Source organism: Epinephelus moara, chromosome 2, assembly GCF_006386435.1.
Source record: "Epinephelus moara isolate mb chromosome 2, YSFRI_EMoa_1.0, whole genome shotgun sequence".
Taxonomy (NCBI): domain Eukaryota; kingdom Metazoa; phylum Chordata; class Actinopteri; order Perciformes; family Serranidae; genus Epinephelus; species Epinephelus moara.
The window spans coordinates 10,136,385-10,158,222 of NC_065507.1; the positions used below are offsets into that span (position 1 = coordinate 10,136,385).

Genomic DNA, 21,838 nt, shown 5'->3' on the forward strand with positions numbered 1-21,838 from the left:
AACCTCTCATGGCAGCAGTGGGAAAACGTCTCTTCTAAACCATGAATATGTTTTTAATTTCCTCATTGCTACAGGGCATATTAGTCATTAAAAAAAGGGGCTTTGGTGACTAGTCACAGTGTCAAAATAAGTCAGTATTAGCATAAAGTTCACCCTGCAAATTAAATTTTGGTCAGTGTTGCTTATGAGCAGCTTTTATTCCCATTTAGTAATTATAACTGCAGTGGTATCAACAGCCTGTTTTTATTTCCAAGGCATCAAATACTGTCACTTTGTTATGCCTCTCTGCTTGTTATATTGATGCCGAGGGAACACTTCAGCATCTTAAGCCTCATTTCCACCAAACACTTTCAGTATGGTACCTTCTGGACCAAAAGTAACCCTTCAGACATGGCACCTAGACCCTAGCGTTTCCGCCGCAACTGGTACTCTTAAATATGGGCAGGGTTGTTGTCACTCACTGCTCCGTCCAGCACTCCCTGTATTTCCTCATAAATGGAAAGTCTGCACCTTGTTTATCATCCACAGAACGGGGCATGCATTCAGAACAAAATAGGTAAGGAGATAGGTGGATAAAACAAAACTGAAATTTCAGTCAGGAGACTGCAGTTTGTGTCCAGTGTGAAACCAAAAGTTAAGCAATATAAGGTTGTCATGCGCTGACGTTATTCACTTATTTACGTCACATTATGTGGTTAAGTTAATTCAAAACCCAATCCTTTCTCTAAACCTAACCAAGTAGTTTTCTTGCTTAAACCTAGCTGCGAACATTTCACAGCATTAACCATTTGTTACAATTTGTTTCAGCTCTGTGGCCTTCATGTCATGAGACATAGAGAGGGCGTGACAATTCATCAGTGTTTGAGAATGTGTTGGTATCAATCCTCTCATAACTCTTTGCAAAAAGGTCGAAACTGTTTAAACCTATAGAGGTGCAAGTCTTAGATAGTCCTCGATATAATGGAGTTGTATACTTTCGATGACGCAAATCTTTATGTGTTAGTTTGGTTGCCTACGCTAATGTTTGCGTCCTTGACTCACAGATAAATACGCTTATAGCAATCACAATAAGGAGAAACCACGAGACTGTGTTATTTTGCTGTCTCTCCCTGTGGTCTCCCCAAGATGACATCTCCCTTGACTCCATTCTGATCAGAGCTGAGCTGCGCTGACCCGACATGGCAGGTCCAGGTCTCAGTGGCAGCCTGTGCAATCCTGGCGGGGCTCCTTCAGTCTGCTCAGCCAGCTGTGAGAGGCTGCATCGTGCTCCCAGGTCCAGCATTGGAAATGTGCCCTGGGTGAGCCACACTATAAATTAGTCAGGATAAGTTAAGGGCAGACTGCGCTGGGCTATCCCCCACGGTTATCAGCAGAGAAGAACCTGCCCGAAGGTTGGTGCTCTTAAATCTTTCATCATTGCTGAGGCAGCCTGATCCAGGCATGGACTGGAGCCATCAATCAGGCCCAATGCTCACAGCTAATGGGTTATTCAAGTTTTCCTGAAAATGAAACAGCCATCCTCATCATCTAAATCAAGCATGCATAACAGCACTTACTGCAACGCTCTCTGGTTAATTTTTTTTATCAAACAGCATTTACAGTGATTGGGTCCTGTGCTCTGCAGATAGTGAAAATCTGGCAGATGAAAGGTTGATATGCTCTGTAATGGTTTGCATCTGCTAATCACACTTCAGACGCTCTTTGGTTACTAACTACTGCATAGATTATCACCATTGTCAATCCAGGATGTACGTTTTAATTCCAGTTAGCATGATTTAAGGTAAACGTGAGAATATGACATGATCATAAACAACATAGCTGTCTTTCCTCTCGCAGCCACACACAGTGTTCATACAGTAGCTGCCTTCTCTGCATTGCTATTATTAGCTTGACTCAAAGCAGCCAGTTGTTTCATGAGGAGAGGATCAAATTTTGAAGAGAATCGCTCCATGGCAGGTGTGAATTGGACTGATGGAACAAGTAACACAAAACTAGCGTGAAGGCGACCTTTCGCTGAACCCAAATCTAGAATATGAATAGTAGCATAGCAAACACAGGCACAGTAGACATAAAAGATCTAATTTAAACAGAGGAAACGCTTTCTCCGACACTTTTTTTTTGGGGGGGGGGGAGGGCGTGCAGATCCTTGATATTCTCAGGCCCGTTTTAACTCCAAGAACTTTAAACACTCGTGTTCACATTTTGAAAAGTGAAATAATTGCCAACTCTGCTTGAGATTTCAGATTAACACTGTAAAGTATGTCATCAGTTCCCCCTCTGCCCACAAATGAGTTTAATTAGTTTGTGAGAAAAAGACTTCAAACTTGCCGCAGCGCACCCTGGTCTTTAAAACGCAAGATCAATCTCGACTCCACCAACGAGGCAGCCGCTTTTGTTTTTTTTAAATCCATTATTTTTTACAGTACCTCTGTTTAAGTGGAAAGAGAAACTAATAAAGCGAGCCTATTAATAAATCTGAGTTATTTAATATACTGCATACACACTAATGAAAAATGGACGTTTAAGGTCATCAAGACATCCTAATTTTTGAGAATTAGAAGTATTACACCTGTGATACAAACACACACACCTACTAAAAAAGGAGAGCATGTAGGAAAGGGAAATCTCAACCATGTGGATTTTGGGTAATATTTATATTTATTGGCGGCACAGTGGTGCAGTGGTTAGCATTGTCGCCTCACAGCAAGAGGGATCCTGATTCTCACCCCGGGGTGGATGACCACACAATCAAATGTTAGACAGCTTTATAAATAGTTTCATTATGCTGAGAATATCAGATTGCAGTTAGCCAAACATCTAGCCAGGTAGTATTAGGCAATACCATGCATGTAGTAGGTTGTCATTAGTGTAGCATTAAGCAATACAGGCAAATGAAGACAAGTGTTTTGAATGAATTCATATACTTACTTGTAGCAAGCAAATGAAGACGCATTAGACAGATTCATTCTGCATAAAAGATGCAGTGCAGGCAGAGGTCAAGCTAATCTCCCAGGCTCGACTAAGAAAGCATAGCTAAGCAAGACTTCATTTCCTACAGGCATTGTGGATGCAGCACAGGTTTAACAGGCTGACGTTGTAATGTTTCTTTGCAAATGTATCACAAATTATGCATGAGTGATGCATATTTCATATACAGTTAGCTAGTTGCAGACTGAGAAAAAAAAATTAGATCCACTCAACTGCTCACTGGGGAAAAAAACAAATAAATAAGTAAAAAAAATAAAATCCCCTACCGGCTACCTTTAAGGTGGAATGTTTTCTTGCATGTTACTCAATGCGTAAGTTGACATGCATGCATGTTTTCTGAGGAGTGCCTATAGTTTGTGGTTCCATGTTTTATGTGTGTCCTGCATTGTGGACCCTCCACTGGTCAGATCTTGGTTTTGACTTGGTCTTGCCCTGCACTTGTCTTGGTCATGACTTGGGGTCCGTCCCAATACTCACACTTCCCCTCAAAAGTCCCTAGCCCTTGTTTTTGCGCGAAGGGCTAGGGTGTCCCAAACTTTAGGGAAGTGCTTTTCAGCCCTTAAAATCCCCACTTAATTTGAAGGGCCGTGCGCTGCACACTTACGAACCCATCTCAACTGAGGGTAAGATTGAATTTCCCAGGATGCACTGCGAAACTATCCAGCCACTCGAGTTTTCCAGGAAGATGGCAGCCTCCATGAGAAAGCCATCCCACAGTTTTAAGTGCTATTTTCGCAAATAAGCATGCAAAAATTCAAAAATATGTTAGAATGTGTTATGTTTCTGCACATGCATTGTTATCTGTAAGTGCTGAGTTAGAATATGAATGCTTGAAAATCGCTAATTCACGATGTAGCTGACATGAATATCTACAGAGTTCTCCGTGCAAGAAGCCTACGCTGATGATACGCGTGATGTAGGTGAACACGTCTGTTACGCTAATTTGCATGAAGTGGCTTCCCACTTCGTAGGTAAAATTCCCTACCCCTCAACACTACACCTTCGTCATTGAGGGGAATCTATCTGGTGAGTGTGCTTGAAACCAAGGGGTAAGGTTAGGGGAAGGGAATTGGGATTGGCCCTTGGTCTCAACCCTTTAAAGTCTTGCCGTTGTCTTGATCTCGATACACTCTGGTCATGATTCACTCTCAGTTTCAGTGGTCTTGACTGCAACACTGCTTTGACGTTGTGTTAAACAGTTTGCTCAGTTTTAAAATTTTCTAATTGTTGCTGTTTTGGATACACACACAGGTGCAGAATGTGTTTATATAAAGACATGTATAGTGTGCCACTTGTAGTGCATTTTATGAGGTATTTTTAACTGTAACATCATGAGCTGTCTGTTTCTTCACAATTCATCTGAGTAACCAAGCCAAATACCATGTACGTTATTAAACTTATGATAATTCTCTGCGTTGATATCCCAAACAGGCGAGAAAGCCTAGACAGATCACCTGCGTACTCTACCTCAAAAGCAATTAAGTCGGTTGGAATCAATGCCCACAGATTCAAAATTCACTGTTAATAACACCTCTCTGTAAAGCTTTTGGGGGGTGGCTGTGACAGTAACATCAATAATGATCTATTGCAGCGACTTGTCTTCCAAGGTTCCCCTGATATCCCTGCAAACTGTTCGGGGCTTCACCAAGCTGGTCGGAGTCTAATGAATTCATAAACGAAAGCGAACAATTGGACATACCAGGACACACCATCTCCAGAGAGCCTCTCTTCCCCGCCGACTAGAGAGTACATCAAAATGATGCCACAAAGCAAGCAAGAAAAAGACGATGTTATTATTGGGTCCTCGGGAAATAGGAGATGGTCAGGGCCGAGGGAGCACAGAAGTCAGAGGCAGACTCGATAACAAACTTGGACACATGCCCTCGCTTAGTCTTTGAAGACTCAACTTTATAAATCTTAGGGAGAGAGGGAAGAGGGAGAAGAAAGAGGGAGAATGTGTGAGCCTGCCAGTGCTGACCTGATGGCTCTGATATTCTCGTCAATGTGAGGGACTGTGTAATAAATTATCAGCTCACTGTCCAGAGCCTATTAAAGTAATTTTATAGCCCAAACAATAGTGACACATTCAACATAATACAAATATGTATCTTTATAAAGAGAGCACTTTATTTTGTTAAATGTTCATTCAAATTTACATATAAATATGTTTCTCTGGAGACTGATATGAAAATGAATACTGCCTCATCTTGGAGAGGCAGTCTTTCAAATGTTTCTAGTTAAAATAATTACTTACTATTTTGGAACAATTTGACAAAGCTAAGTGTGAATATTTTTTTGTTTTTGTTACCCCTTGGAAATCTTAATTCAGTATCCACTTACTAGTTTATTTCTCCATGCTTTTAATTACATCTTGTGGTCTTTGTCAGCAGTTTGAGTTTCTCAGTTTTCATCATGTAGCTGAGGTAACAGGTGATATTACATGAAGTTCCATACCTTACAACTGAGCTATTTCCATTACAAAAACGAAATTCCATCTACCAAGGAAGACCATGAGGTGTGGTTGAAAGCTTTGGGGAGAAACTAGTTAGGGATCTAGAGTTGAGATTTTATTGTGAAAGCTTCCCATTACAAATGAGGGTATTTTCAGTCACAGGATTTTGCGATGTTGCAGTCACAACAATTGAGTGATTCTCCTGAATTCTGTGCAACGTTGCAATTTTGTCCAATCACTGCAACTTTACCACAAATAGCAACGTTTATTATTCTCAAATTCTAATTAGGGAGTCCCTGAATACTCGTAATAGTAAGCTCAGAATCAGAGACTGCATCACAATTGGTCTTGCAATTTCCATTTCTTTCATTCATTTCCTTAACCGCTTATCCTGTTAGGGGTCATGGTGGGGCTGAAGCCTCTTCCAACTGACATTGAGCGAGGGGCAGGGTACACCCTGCACAGGCCACCAGACTATTTCAGGACTGACACATAGAGACACACAAACATTCACACCCACGACCAATTTAGAGTCACCGATTAACCTAACCTACATGTCGCTGGATTGTGAGAGGAAGCTGGAGAGCCTGGAGAAAACCCACACTGACACGGGGAGTACATGCAAACCCTGCTCCCGAAGGGCTCCCTCACCCCGGGTTTGAACCAGGAACCCTCTTGCTGTGAGGACATAATGCTAACCACTGCACCAGCATGCAAAACAATCCCTATCCTGGATGGACTGTATTTTGTCTAAGATATCATTCAGTGGTACCAAACATGGCATAGATAAAAAAGACATCATCAAAATCAATGTAGTTAAACATAGCCCTTTAGAATTGCCGTTACCAACAAAGTACTTGATTATTTGCAATGAAAAACATTGCACATGCTAAAAGAATGCATCTTTACACATGAAATGGAATAAGTTCATCCTACTGCACCACAAAAAATCACTTGAAGCTTTTTGTTTGTTCCACTTGCTGTTTGATGAATCCTCAAATGGTTTGTTGTTACAGGATAAAAGATCCTTTTCAAAACAAATGAAGCTAGATTCAAAGGAAACTTTAATGATGAACCCTTTACCCTCATCTAATAGCTTGGAGCTGCTACAAACATACAGTACAATGTGTTTTTATTGTTTTAAAGTTGATGCTACTTGAGTCAGAATCGATATTTTGAAGAAGTTACGATTCACTGAAGGAACTGTTTATTCTGTTAGAATACTATTTGGCACAAAAAAAGTCATTGAGTTTCTTTTAAAAACATCCTTTCCATAAGTCCAGTCAGTTACAGGAAGGCAATGAGTTAAGTTTACTTAGAGATCTGAGGAAGTAAAAACATATAAGCCACATGCCACCCAAGCTGCTTTATAGCCAGAATAACAAAGTCCATGATCATAGAAAGGGACAGTCTGCAGTGAGTTGTCCTAAATAAGGTGAGAACATCCGAGATGTACTGCTGTCCACGTCCTTTTCATTTCACACAGTACCTATTTCTCTGACACACTCAAACCCACTGAGGAAACATATTGTTTCACCCCTCCCGCCTCACCTTTTGGGGGTAATGGTGTTAGTTCAACAATCAGTACAACAATTTTCACACGTGGCATTGTTGCTGTGATTCTTTATTAATCAGTGGCAGGTGTTCCCTTCACAGCTGGTTAACTTGTGCTGATGTGAAAGGCTGTCAAGCTTCATTGTCTGCCATTGGCTGCTGCAGTCTGTGGTGTGGGATCGACTCTCTGTATTCCTGCCACATCACACAATTCTGGTGCCACAGACACAAACAGGCCACCTGGGTGCTTGTTTGGTACAGAGGCCTCGCTACCACTGCCTCTTTAGTGATCTGTTGGTACTGCCTGTTTGTTACAGTTTTACCACCTGTTGGGCAGAGATGGAGGAAAGTTCTGCATTAGTGTTACAAAACAGATTAGACTAGAACATAGGCTGGGAAAACAAAGTGACGTAAGCCACAGTATTGGTGTATTTGCATGTGTGCACATCTATCACCCTCTTCAACTGACAGCAACGTGCTCTTCAGTCAGTTTTGACTTTGGGCTCTTGTACCAGGCACAAAATGGCGCACAGCACAACTGTCATTGCTTGTTTCAGACTGACACGGTTGTCATTTTCACAGCCAACGCCCACATTGAGCTGTGGTCAGGCACACTGTTGGGGCATGGCTTTTTTTTGAGGCAGCAGAAAGTTGACCAACAAAAACCTAATCTAAAGTCAGAATGGCACCGCATTTCCTGCACGTTATTCAGACAGTAGGACGCACCTACAAAGGTGGTTTCACAACACGAGCACACTCTGCTTGTTACACACACAGGGACACACAGATGGTTTACTGGTAGGTGAAATAATACATCATTAAGAGAAAATATTAATTACGCTTTCTTAAATGTGAACATAGTGGAGAGCACAGCAGAGCTGCTGTCTGCTGCTGTGCCTCCGCAGACCCACCATTAAGAGAGACGCTGTGCACATTTATGCACAAGGATTATTTTAGAAACAAAAAGTTTAGTGTTGTTTGCTCTGTCAAGTTTTTAGTTTAGTTTTAGTTTTTAGTTTTGCCACTTATATTTGCTGCAGTCACATTACTGCCCTTACTGTATTACTCTCAGCAGAAAACCACCCGCTTCTCCAATTTGCTGAATCCACCATCTAAATGGCAGTGTGCTAAGTGCAGTCACACCTAGCTTTTAAAGGGAATGAGAGATTACAATCTCACTGGCTCAATTTATGTTATGCCCAAAACACACCTATTTAATTAAGGGACTAAATACACCTTACTTCCATGCCTAACTTTGCAATCAAGCAAAAGCAGAGTTGGACACACCCCATGCACTTTTGACCATGGACCATTTGACCATTTGTAGATTGTTTAAATACGACCCTAAGAGTCTACAGCCATAGCAGCTCTGTGAGGCTGTATCTACTTGGGAACAACAGCTCTTGAGCTTAATAACAAAACCATGCTTACATGCTCACAATGAGAAAGCTAACATGCTGTTTACCACATTCACTGTCTCAGTTTGACGTGTTAACATGCTCAGTGGTGTAGCGGTAGTTGATAACGTGGGTGCACTAATAGGTAGATGGGTAGGTAACCAAGGAGGAAGTGGGAATACTGTCTATATATTCCAATGGCTTTTTGGTTAATAGGTGAGTGCACCAGAAGAAGAGGTGGGTATACTCCCTATACCTTCCACTACACCACTGACCATGCTAGTATTTGCTGAGGCTGATGGGGATATCATTGTTCTGGCAGGTGTTTGGTTATAACCCAAAGTGCCAGACCAATTAAAAGTGTATTAATTCCTAGTTAAATTATCTTTCATGACCATGGCTCAACTTAAATGTGTAAATTACTCTGTGCCAAAAAAAGAAATCAAGACTTTTAATGAATGCATTCGTTATATCACAGAAGGAGTATGTATAGCTCTGTATATTGGGTACATAACAGCAATATGAGTTCCAGCTCCCTTCAGCTGGCAGCGCTTGCCATATCGGTTTTGTTTTCCAAACATTTTCTTTCAAAATGTTTAGCACCGAGATGCCGCAGTGGCCTGTTGGAGGGACTGAGATTTTGGCAGGTTGCTGTCCTATACTGTGTTTCTTCTGTTTAGCTCCATCACAATGCATAGAAGAGGGGAGTGTTGTACAGAAATCAGAGCGACAACACTGTCATTGCGACTTTGCATGCGTGACAGTACCTGGCAGCGACTGTAAAGCCTTTCCATCGCTGCTGTTTAGTTATATTTTTTTGCCACTATGGTACTTGCTTGTTGCTGTCATAAAAAGCAAATAGCCTGCTCCAAAAGCTGCACTAACCCATGAAGACCATTTCTCGTGTTCATCTTTTATTCCCTTTTTTTTCCACACAACTGACGTCAAACCTCAGATGCATTATCTTTAGTTTGAGAAATTAGACAGTGAGTCAGGGAAATCTGAAAATAGATTGTTTTGAAATTTTGTGCACATCAAGCACAAACACCCCCTACTGCATTACTGGGTCACAGGCAATTTGCCTTTTTACACAACAGTGTGCATCAGTAAAATGAATCTGGGACTCCTGCTGTTCATTCCCCAAAACCTAAATATTTTCAGTTCATACGATTCTCAAAGCCCCCAAAAAAGTACAGTTTTCAGACATCCAGTTTTGGAGCTGATGCAGCGTGCAGACATCACTAGCTGAGTGAAGCATATAAGCCTCCATAGAAGCAGCACTCCCTCTGATGTATTTGAATAAGACATGATGCCAGTTTATTTTTGTAACATCCCCCACCCCAGACTGTTGGCAAGCAATGGAGTTGTGACTAACCCTCTTCCATTTTCCACATTAGGCACAAAAAAAGAAAAATACTGAGTCTGTGTCTGTTCAGTTCAGAATCGAGTCAAATTACTTATCAATGTATACGGTATTAACCATTTCACACATGAGCGAAAATGCAGCATTGTAAACCACAGCAGTGGTATTTCCCTGGGGGAGGGATTCCTGCTGTGAATCTGAATGATGTGCATCCAAATTAGACTTCATTACTTGATACTGACACACTTTTCCTTCGCTGCATTTTCAGCCCAGGCTCTTTGATGTTAAATAATGATCAGACATCACCCAGCCCCTCTGCTCACAAAGGTGTCTATAGCCAAGTATCTCTGTGAGGCATTTGACTCGCACTGCCTGTCCGTACTGCTGTGTCTAAACCTGGCTGACTGTCCTTGAATGTCTCATACTGGTGTGAGTGAGAGAAGCAGGGTGGGCACATGAAGGTGAACACAGTGTGAAAACACAAAGAGGGAAGCACTGGCAATCTGTCATCACTGAATCATATTCACTGAGATGCTCTTCTTTTTACAGGTCTGGACTCAGTGTTGCCCGTCTGCGTGAGTAGACACGGCCGAGGAAGAGGACATGGTCGGTTGAGGTGTCATGGAGGACGTCACCACTACGTAGCTTGTCCGGTATGCAGTGTGGCCTTCCCAGCTACGCATCACCAGTGGTGCCATGATCCAGTTATAACTGTGGGTGAGCATCCAATTTCTTTTTTTTCATTCATGTATCTGTGCACATCAAGGTCACTTGAGACAGCAGTTTTAAAATATTTTCTGTGGCTCGAGAGGAACTTTGTAAAGTCTGAGAAATAAAGCCTGATGATGTCATCATAGCTTTGGCTTGTAAGCACATTTCAGAGAGCCCACGTTACAAACGAGATTGAAAGATGTGGGCTTTCACCAGGCAGGGAGGGTCTAACAAAAGATGCTGTCAAAATTGCATCATAAGAAACACAGGAAAACTAGTAAGGACAGTCTCTATGCTGAAACTGCTAAACTATAAAATAGTGGACGTAGCTACTGTGGCGTCACCCATCGCTTTGTGGGCTGTCATTTAAGTTCAGTAGTTCAGCCATTGCCAATTTGCTTCTGTTTTTTTTTAAGTGACAATACTTAGACAAAGAGGGTGGAGCTGTGGTGGAGTGAGGGATGGATCTGACTCAGGGTGCCTTCAGACCTAAAGTCCGCTTGCTTTGGTCCGAATCAGGGACTACAAAGTTGCATTATTCCCTCAGGTTAGTTCATGTTCTCACGGCAGCATTTACAAGCGGACCAAATCAAATGCCTTACGCAAGAAAGCTGCTCTTGATTGGTCAGAATTTCCATGCGGGAAAAATCCAGGAAGTAAACAAAACGTTGAAGAAGAGTACACTTGCAAGATAAATGTGACACTTTCTAATGTCACAATAGCGCTAGTCTGAGTGGGCGGAAGTTCGCTGCATAGATCAGCCTCTCATTGGGCGGTTCAACCGTTTTCAACACGTCCTTTACTAACTTTTGCGGTGTTTGATCTTGCGGGGATGTAGCCATTTTTCTGCCATGGTTCGCGTCCTGTAGGCGATATTTTTGTGGGCGTGTTACACCAAAACCTGTTTCCCCCCGGCAATATTTTTGCAAGCGCACCGTTGCTGGCACCGCCCAGAACGATTGTGATTGGCTGAAAGAAATACAAGCAGCCGGGGCATTTTTTTCTCCAATCTTAAAGTGAGAGTCGGCCCAGCCAGACCTTTCTTTTCTTGAGAAAGGTCTGGTGAGCGAGACTACAATAGCGCTGCTCATCGTGGACTATATTGCTGTCATTGTTCATTTTAGTCAAACCATACAGTTTGAAAATGAGGCGTGGCTCCAACTAGAAAACAATGTTTTGATGCATTGGATGTGCTGAATGTGCATATTAAGGCAGTACAGGAGGAGGTGCACATTAATAATCCTCCAGGTCTGTAACATGCTAATTTTTAACCCAAACAATGTGTCATGTGACTGCAGTTGGTTCAGAGTTAGTTTGTAACTGTCCAACACCACCTTTTCAAGAAGGTCTCAGTCCGGTTGTTTTGGTGCGCACCCGAGTGTGATTGCTGTGTTCACACCTGCCCAAGCGAATTGCACTTAGGGGGCAAACAAACTTGAGTTCGATTAAACTGCACCAAACAGCAGGTGTGAAAGCCTCCTCACAGACTGTAGCAACGCCTCACTGATGGCCTGTCACTCAAGTATACTAAGTATACATAACTTTAAGAGTTAATAAAATGTAAACTGGTGAGTTATGTAAAAATTCACCCCCTGTACAGTTGTCATGAATGTTGAAATTAGCCAAAAAGACCAAAACCGGTTTTTGTACCAGGCTGTAAACATTATTTCTACCATAGAGCTTTAACATGGGGGTCTATAGGGAGTCACTTTTGAGGCCGGCCTCAAGTGGCCATTTAAAGAACTGCAGTTTTCGGCACTTCTTCACTGGCTTCATTTTTTCAATCCCTGGAGGGCCAACGGAGACAAATATTTGCCAATACCAAGGGCATATTCACAAGGTCAGGGAATCCATTTCACATAAAATGTCAGCAAGATCAATAATGTGTGGTGGGTAGATGTACAGCACAGTTTTTGCTCTCCGAGTGCCATCCATATTGTTGACATTGACATATTCACAATGTGAATTACTGAAAAAAAGTGTTGTTTTCAACCATTGTGAATGACTTTATTCCTTTGTGATAGAGTAGTCATGGGTTTTTAAGTATTTAGGTTGTAAAATAATTGTTTGCAGTTGTGAACTTTGTGATTAAGGCTTTTCCCCCAATCTGTAGCATTTACATTCTCACAGTATTCTCTTTAAAATATCATATGTATTTCATTTTTTATCAGTGAAATTCTCATATCATTGATTCATGACTTGGAATGTGAGTAATGTAATTTTCTGTACAACTTACTCTGCTTCTGTATAAGTATGCAGAACCACGCACAATAACATTTTCTACAGAGGACTTCCCTGTACATCGCCTTTACACTCAAGTGGAAAAAACTACAGCATTACAACTCTGCAGAACCTCTTTATCAGCAGAAAACACTTATACAGTGTATGGTGTCAGAACTATTCTCATGCCGTTCTTACCTGATGTTTTAGGCATTAACTGTGTATTTATTTGCAGAGCTCAATAAACATAATTGGCATGTACAATTATGGTAAGCCTCAACGTACTGCCACCTTCCCCAGCAGAGGGAACAGGATCACTGTGGGAAATGTGATGACTTGCGTGGAAAGCTGTAATGAATACGCCAAACACCTGTGCTCACATTATGTCTGTTTTTCTCTTTTGTTTAATTGAGCAGATCAGGTAATAACTGCATTTTTCCAGTTAATGCCAGAAGCCTATTAAGGAGGAGGAGGAGAGACAATCCCTGAGAGGGACGGGGAGGTCTGCTGTCCTTAAATTCAATGTAAATGAGCTGTGTGGCAGTGAAGTACAGCTCAGGGACTGGACACAACTGAAGGAACATCTGAAATATAATGATGCAATCCAAAACAAACCCTTCTGCATTTGTGAAACGTGATGTAATGGTGTTGTGTAAGACGCACTGAGTCAACTCAGTGTTCATTTTTAAAGTCTGGGTGAAATTACTGCAGACTATTTGGTGTGAAAGGTGTTCATGGCATTGTGTGCTTTTTTTAATTGAATATGACACAATGTAGAATCAATGTGTATATAAACTGAATAATGATTGTCATTTTCACAATGACTTTTGGAAGATAATGGAATAAAAATACAGCTGGAGGAAAATTAAAACAGGTCTCATTACTTGAAACCCATGCAATTTGTGCATTGAATATTAACAGAGTAGAGGTGTGTTTAAATAACAGTCCTCTTTCACTCCAGGTCTTGAAAGGCCTCGTGTTTAATTTTTATATGACCCTAAATTTGAGTGCATGAACAGTGATTGTCCAATCATAGTTTAGCAACTACAGGCATGGCAGTTGCATTTGTCTGCTCAAACTAAAGCTTGAACTTAACCCAGCATTACAAGGCCAAGGACGACTTGCGTATTATGGTATCTCCTGGTCCTGGGGGTGGGTGAAGATGGAGACAGTATAGAAAAAAACAATAAATACAGTGACAATAATAAAAAAGATCTGCCATACATTTGAGAGAGACAGCTGGCACCTATTCTCTGTTTTGTGTTGAATTGCCCCAGTGTGTTGCCTCTCATGGATTAGCATATATTTAGCCCGAATAATACATGGGAGGCACAAATTGGGGCTACCCATGACCCATTGTTACGCTTTTGTTCCAGCCAATAGCAGTGGCCCAAGGCATTACGTTTTCCTGTTGTTTGTCCGTCCTCTTCTAGTGAACACGATTAACACGATAACATCTGGAGGGAAAATCTTAAAATTTGGCACAAACATTCACTTGGACGTAACGATGAACTGATTAGACTTTGGTTGTTGACGGTCAAACACCAAGGTCACTGTGACCTGACATCCGTCTCATTATCAAGAGCGCAATATTTCAAGAAGGCCTCAGATTTGGCATACATGTCAACTTGGACTCAAGAACGAACTGCTGGTCAAAGGTCAAGGTCACTGTGACCTCACAAAGCATGTTTTTGACCATAACGCTAGAAACCATAGGCTTAATTTGACAAATCTGGGTGACCTCTAGCCCACCTGGCAGACTGTGCCCCCCATATAGGCTGAGTCTCCACAGTGGTCGGTTTCAATTCCAGGCTTCATCATCCCCCCTTTCTGTCCCATGTTTCTCTCTGAGCTGTCCTATCAATAAAGGCAAAGAAATCCTCTTTAAAAAAATAAAATAAATATGACAAAATTTCACACATCTAATAGGATACAATGATGAAGTGATGACATTTTATATTCTAAAGGTCAAAGAGGTGAAAATTCTAGTTTGCATTTAAATCACAAATTGGACCTTCATTGGAGGAGGCAGTAACCACTTGTGGCAGTAATGTGCCTTTAAAAATAGCATTAAATCCCTAAAACTATTGTTGGTAACTTTTATAAAGAAAATAACTTGTCATATCTGTTGTAACTGTCACTAAAGTCACACAGCACTAAATGAGAAAGATAATCTGTGGTTGGTGCTTACTTGTTGCTTTTGTTGACTATTTCTAACATGGTAGCCGCGTCACAAACGTTCACATTTCACAGCTAAACAGTACACTAAAATATGTTTCTGAAAACAGTTGAGACAAGAAATAGGAAAAGTTACCAAATGTAGCTTTGAGAGAGGACAAGAAGAGGAGTGCAAGTTGGTATAAACTGTGCTGTTGTCAAGTGGGTTCACTTTAGTGGGACATGCATATTAACACACACACAACTTTAACCTTTTTTCACAGTAGTGCGCATTACATCAGCTACTGAGAGAAACTTTCTTCCATTATTTAATCAAATTGTGACAAATCTTAAATGAATGACATTCATTTGTAAATGCTATGCAAATTAATTTTCAGTGAACGTCTTTCATGCTGTAATTAGATCTTTCTAAGGGATACAAATTTGAACCAAACATTCTGTACTTAGAGGGAAGGGCGCATTTCCAGAACAGTCAACCCGCAGTCTGGTGACATCGTTTCCTGCCATTTGGCTTATGAATAGTTTCAGTGCTGGGCATGAAGTCACTGCCCTGTCTCCAGTGATGGCACCAATGAGCTCACTGGGTTGGCAGAGGGCACAAGCTCCTGCCCCATGGCCTCGTCCAGTGGCTTTGACCCTCCTTTTTTGGGTGTGACACACTTAGACTCAGTTTTATTTTATGGCCTTTAGACTTTTAACTTCCTCCAGGTTTCTGCACTGGTTGAGCAGCACCTACTCCATCATCTCACTCTTAATGTGTTTTAGTGAGGCTGTTTTAACAGCTCTGAGTATTACACAATGTCTGTCAACAACACTTTTGGTGTTAGATATGGGTGTTCTCAAGTGTCTCCCAATTCCTAAGTGTGTCGCAATAATTCAGCATCTCATGTGTTTGCTTGAATCTGCTGCAGAGTTGAACATAAAGAGACATTTCATGGATTTTTTTCAATGTTCTCAAAGTGACTTGAACTGAAATCCAGTGTGTTACAAAATGCAGAACGATAATACATCAATCTTTTTTTATCTCCAGGTAATGCCGAGCCAAATAACCAATCCTGGAGATGCCGAAGAGAAGAGATATTCTTGCCATCGTGTTGATTGTGTTACCCTGGACTCTGCTCATCACTGTTTGGCACCAAAGCGCTATAGCTCCACTCCTCGCCATCCGCAAGGGTACGCAGTGCACCGCACTCCACTAGCAATATCAAACCTGAAGTGGGTCCTTGAACCTAACACTGCACTTCAGATTTAGACAACAGGCCGCTCATTTAGAGGCACTTACTAACCATGACCATCAGCTTCATCAGAGCTCAATAACACTTGTCCAGTCATTGTAAACCTCATCAGTGTGGATTGTTTAGTAAAGGATGAAGACAGGAGTTACCATCACACATGCACTCTAATAGGAGTTATTGTTATATTTCATACTCAGTCGGTCAGCTGAATAGAAGTAATTGTTTTGCTGTATCTTATCTGAATTCATTTTTCTTATGTCGACAGTAACTTTCCCAATACAGTAACAATGACCTTTCACAGCATTCACAGTCTTCAATTCACATGCCTGGCCCATAAATCCATATTTTCCTCTTGGTATAACGCTCAACCACACACAGCATGCAGTATACAGCAGCATGTCCATCATTCATTTTATCCATTTATGTTCAAACTCTTGCCCAATTTCAGTCTTTCAAATTCAGGGAATATTAGTGTCAGAGTTTGTTTAATCAGCAGTTTGAAATGATAAATGTCTGCTCAATTAGCTTGGGGGGATATCTTGCATCCACATGTACAATCACGTTTGCACACCAGTGTGAGTCATTAAAACACGCACTCATGAGCCCCCCAATCATACCCCAGAGACCACAAACCAACAGTGTGAAATGTCAAGTATGCTGCAGAGTAAACAAACCCAAATTACAGCCACAGTAAATCAATAGAGCTGTTTGCCCTCTTCTTATAATGTCACGAATGCACATACAGGGGTTAACAAACACAACAAATTTACACAAAAGCCCCAAGGCTAAAAATAGTTGACACAGAAAAAAAAGCCAAAAGAGTTGTACTAAGAAATATTTTTTTCCTCGCTAAATTCCTGCATTTTATGAAAAAGGTGTCGACAGTTAAATACAGTGAAGACACAATGAGGTATAAAGAATATTTGTTGCCAGTGCTATCTGACCCAGCTCTGCCCACAGGCTTCCTTTTTGTGCTCTTAAAAAGTGAAGCTAGAGGTTTTTTGGCAGCGTGCTCGCTGGCAGCCTTTGTGCAACATCTGGCCATCAGCAGATTGTGTTAATCTATGTGCTGCAGGAAAATCCTCCTTATGTTGGAGGTGCGACTGGAGCTTGGGCAGAACATTGACAAAGACTGCCATTAGCTGTGGCACAATAAAAAGAAATTAACAGCCGTAATGATTCTATAATCATATTCTATCAATCATGACCAAACTACTGGGGCCAGGTTATCACAGCCTTTACCTCAGGAGTCAACTTAGTATGTGTCAGTGGACTCATTTACCACTGTTTACATGCAAATCTGGACTAAGTGGTCACATTTTTCTCACTTATACTTTCAAAATTATATCAAACTTATTTGAGAGGCAAGAAAGTGGAAGGCAGTGTGTTGGTAGTGCTACATTCACTACCAGTGCTGCACCTAACACATTCATATATTTGTATATATAGATATATATATACATATACATATATGTACTGCGCCCTGAATGGCTTTCTCCACATCAGCCCCGTTTCCACCAAGCAATACGCTACGGTTCCATTCAGTTCGATACGCTTTCTTTCCGTTTCCACTGTGAATAGTTGTGGATGCTACCAAATGCTATTTTTGGTCACCCCTCTGTTGGGGTACCTAGCACACAGTTCCGGTACTAAAAGGTGGAGCTAGAAACACTGCAGTCCGTTGATTGGTCAATAGTGGATGGTCACTCTGCTCAGGGCTGAGTTGTGGCTGGTTTTGAGGCTCATGTAACCACTGTTCATACTGTGGAGAGTTTTATTATTAGACTGGAACTATAAAATGAAAGGACGATTGGCTGCCTCTTGCAGCAGCTGTAGTCGGACAAAAAAAAAAAAACTTAATTCACTGGGCCAGCTGAAAGTAACTTTTATGTTTATTTTATTTTGAAAGGGACAGTGCACATTAATTAACACGATCACTTCAGTCACGTGCCATATTTAGCCATACAGGCTAATTTTCATCTTCAGTCCCTGGCAGGTTGATGGTATATGTGTATATGTGTTTTAAGGCGGAAAGTTAACTTAATGTTACTCAATGCATGAGTTGACAACGTGAAACCATCAACACACCTTAAATTTCCCTGTGACAACTTTGACCATTACTTTAGTTTTTATATGACATACACTTTAAGAAATGAGTGGATCTCCAAGTGTTTATATATATTAAATTCCACCGGATTATGTGAATTGCATATATTCTTATCCTCATTCGGAGAAAAAAAGCGTTGTGGAGCGTCGTTCCTGTGGGCTTCGGCAACACTAAACCCCAAGCTTGCCTTAGAGGGACTAAGTGCACAAACCCGCTATATTTAAATACCGCATGGAGAGAGACTCTCACTGCAGCCTGCTCAATATTGTTCTGAAAAAGTCAGTGTGCCACTCTGTTCTGTGGACAATAAACAAGGTGCAGACTTCCATCTGTGTCACAGGTAATGAGGATATACAGTGAGTGCTGGACGGAGCAATGAGTGACAACAACCCCACCCATATTTTAGGGTACTGTTTGCTGTGGAAACGCTAGGGTCTAGGCACCATGTCTGAAGGGTTACTTTTGGTTCCAAAGGTACCATACCGAAAGTGTTTAGTAGAAACGGGGCTATAGACTACTCCACTGTCCCCATCAATGCTCTAGCATGTTCTGACTGTAATGACCATCACTGATAAACACATTAAAGTCATCTGCATTGCCAGAAATAGAGGTGTAGCATTAGATCTTTGGATAATTTTTTCCCTTATGTTAAATTTTTGGATTGTAACAAAAAATAAAAGAAATTGAGTGAGATGTTGACGCCCCCCTCTGGGTAGCGCCCTGGCAGCCACCTATGTTGCCTATAGAAAGACGCACCACTGATCACCACTGTAGTGCCGCAGCTGCTGGGAGCTCTGATTATTAATTCTGTGTGGTGACTGTCGAATGCCTAACATGACTTCAGAATTTATTTCCCAATCTCAGCTGAAATACTCAGAAAATATGCAGTTTTCTGCTTTTCAAATTGTGTTTGAGTAGAGCAGAATAAAGCAATAATCACATGCATATTTTCCAACCCCTTTTCTATGGAGTCATTTATCAGCCAAAACATCTTGGTAGTGAAGCTCTAACCCATTTTTTGATTGTACTGCAGTCCATGCTTACAAGTAATTGCGCCACAGTTAATCACAGTAATTTTAGTCATGCTTAGGGATCTGTGGGGCAAATAATAAATTTAAATGTGAACACAAGGACTGATTTCAGCTAACAATTCCATGTTTATTGCAGGAAGGCAACATAGTGTTAGTAAGCTGACATGGAGGGGCAGGAAGAAGATTAGAGAGTCTGTGGTGGAGTCAGAACATAAAGAGAGGGCATGTCTGCTGGATCCACATACCCACATATTTTTCTTTTGAAAGAAAGGCCCAAAGGCAACGCTAGGGGAATAGCAAGGCTCCTCTCTCCCCTCCCTTTCCTTGCGCTGTCTCTCTGTCCATCAGCTGTGTTATCCTCTCACGGTGCCTGCTTTCACTTTTTGCAGCCTGTCACCACCTAGTAAAAGAGATCTTTATCATTCCAGAGAGGCTTGCAGTCCGCCACCACCGGCTCTCAGGTACACTTTACCCCCATTGGGTTTAAGTCACCTGAGGCAAATATACAAAGGGCAGCCCAAGGTTGCACTAATGCCTTACATGTCTTCTTATCCCCAAATCTGCAGATGATGGTGTCGAGGGCAAGAGGGAGGCAGGTGGCCAGGCGCAGGACTCCAAGGAATACTGTGCCTCAGATAAGGACATTGTGGAGGTGGTGAGGACAGAGTATGTGTATACGCGGCCTCCGCCCTGGTCCGATGTGTTGCCCACCATCCACATTATCACCCCTACATATAGTCGACCGGTGCAGAAGGCGGAGCTGACACGGCTGGCAAACACCTTCCTCCATGTTCCCAACCTGCACTGGATCCTGGTAGAGGACTCCCAGAGGAGAACGCCTCTAGTCACGCGGCTCCTCAGAGAAACAGGGCTTAACTATACCCACCTCAATGTGGAGACGCCCAGGAACTATAAGCTGCGGGGGGACACTCGGGACCCCAGAATCCCCAGGGGGACCATGCAGAGGAACCTGGCCCTGCGGTGGCTGAGGGAGACCTTCAACGCCAACAGCAGCCAAGCTGGAATCGTCTACTTTGCAGACGACGACAACACGTACAGCCTGGAGTTGTTTGAGGAGGTAAGAGCTGCTGTGCTGGACGTTCACACTCATTTTATGTTATTTTTAAAACCTCTTACAAATTGGCTAAAAAGACCAGCAAGACAAGGCACAATGAGAGTATCGTTTGATCTTCACAAAATGTTTCTGAATACTGTGCTAGGGTGGATGTTTGCTCTGGCATCAACAGCAAACAATGGCTACCTTGTACACGCACAGCTGAATTAACTTCATCATAGTTGTGTTCTTAAAGATCTTCTAGATAGCATAACACATCACTTCTAACCTTAAAGTGTGTGTAGGGGGTGAAGGGATCAGTGCTGTAACCTACATCACTGCTTTCTGATTACAGTTGAGTGGATGTTTCCATGTAAAAAAACACAGAAAAGAACGCAGATGGACCCACCCTTTACCCTAACATCTGATTATTTCCACCTTTTCACTGTGAATCTAATCATCTAAAGCCTATACCCCAGCATAACCGTTTCCTGTTTGGTACTGACTTAATAATAACAACAACTCTGCACCACTACTGAGAATTCTCACACTCCATCCACCTTTCAAACGCTGCACCGCTGATGTCCACTTGAGTTTCAGGAAAACAACAGAGTACACTGTGGTAATTCAGGGGGTCTGGGAGATTGAACCTTTCCCAGCAAAAACACAGAGGCCAGCCGGTTGTGCCTGTTTAGAAAGCCCTACAGCTCAGCAGCCACTGGGCTAACAGAGGTGTAATTGGAATTGATCAGGAAAGCCAAAAATCAGTGAACCCTCAGCAATATATTATGTTCGTTTTGTGCAAAGACCCAGTAAAATAAAACTGACTGCACATTTAAATAGGCTCTATGAAAGCTTTAGGGGAATTAAATATTATATTGTGTCTTTGAATTTTTAGTGCATGGCATAAATATTTGTTTAAAAGGGGGATATGTATACTATATGTACATTCATTTTAGTTTCATATTAGAAAAACATGTCCACATGCACAAATGTAAATATTTTCTTTTTAAATTGCATGCTTTAAGGATCAATCCTAACAACTTCACTTTAATATAACCGCGGCACTTCCCAGCCATATACTGCAGGCATCTGTGGCATTTTATGTAAGAGGGGTTGGAGTAGTTGAACTATAAATTCTCAGTAACTTGAAGCATTTTTTTAGGTCTTAACGAGCATAGTCAGGGATCTGGAGCTGGCGGAGAGAAGTTTGGGCGTGTAATCAGTACATCTCAGGCCATCCATCTCAACATCAGTCGAATTACCTGAGCGGACACGGTCTAGGTCCTCTGAGTATTAGCCTCAAGTCTTGTTAGTAGTGCAGACGGGGTCCGTAGTAAATGGAGCGCCGGGTATTGACGGGGCCTGTCATTACCTTTCTCTGGGAATCAGCCGAAGTGCTCCGTCTCCCTCAGAGGCCCTCCATCACCTCCAACGGGGCTATTTATGGGCCAGAGTAACGGCCCTGAGGGGGAACGAGGGAGAGAGAGAAGGGGACAGGGAGGGAGAGAAAAAGAAAAAGAATGCGAGAAAAAAAGAAGGTGACAG

The 21,838-nt window shown here is 41.9% G+C and overlaps 1 protein-coding gene across 3 annotated transcripts in view; it reads left to right on the plus strand.

Moving 5' to 3' along the window:
* b3gat1a (beta-1,3-glucuronyltransferase 1 (glucuronosyltransferase P) a) overlaps positions 1-21,838 on the plus strand; it is an 85,963-nt gene that overhangs the window by 54,447 nt on the left and 9,678 nt on the right. Inside the window, exons 3-6 of one of the 3 annotated variants that reach the window (XM_050074413.1) lie at positions 10,304-10,467; positions 15,894-16,036; positions 19,626-19,697; positions 19,803-20,314. In XM_050074413.1, coding sequence (XP_049930370.1) covers positions 15,925-16,036; positions 19,626-19,697; positions 19,803-20,314 — 696 coding nt within the window. In that variant the 5' untranslated portion in view covers positions 10,304-10,467; positions 15,894-15,924. Of the gene's footprint in view, positions 1-10,303; positions 10,472-15,893; positions 16,037-19,625; positions 19,698-19,802; positions 20,315-21,838 lie in introns of all 3 variants that reach the window. The other 2 variants (XM_050074409.1, XM_050074422.1) reach the window with 2 other exon arrangements.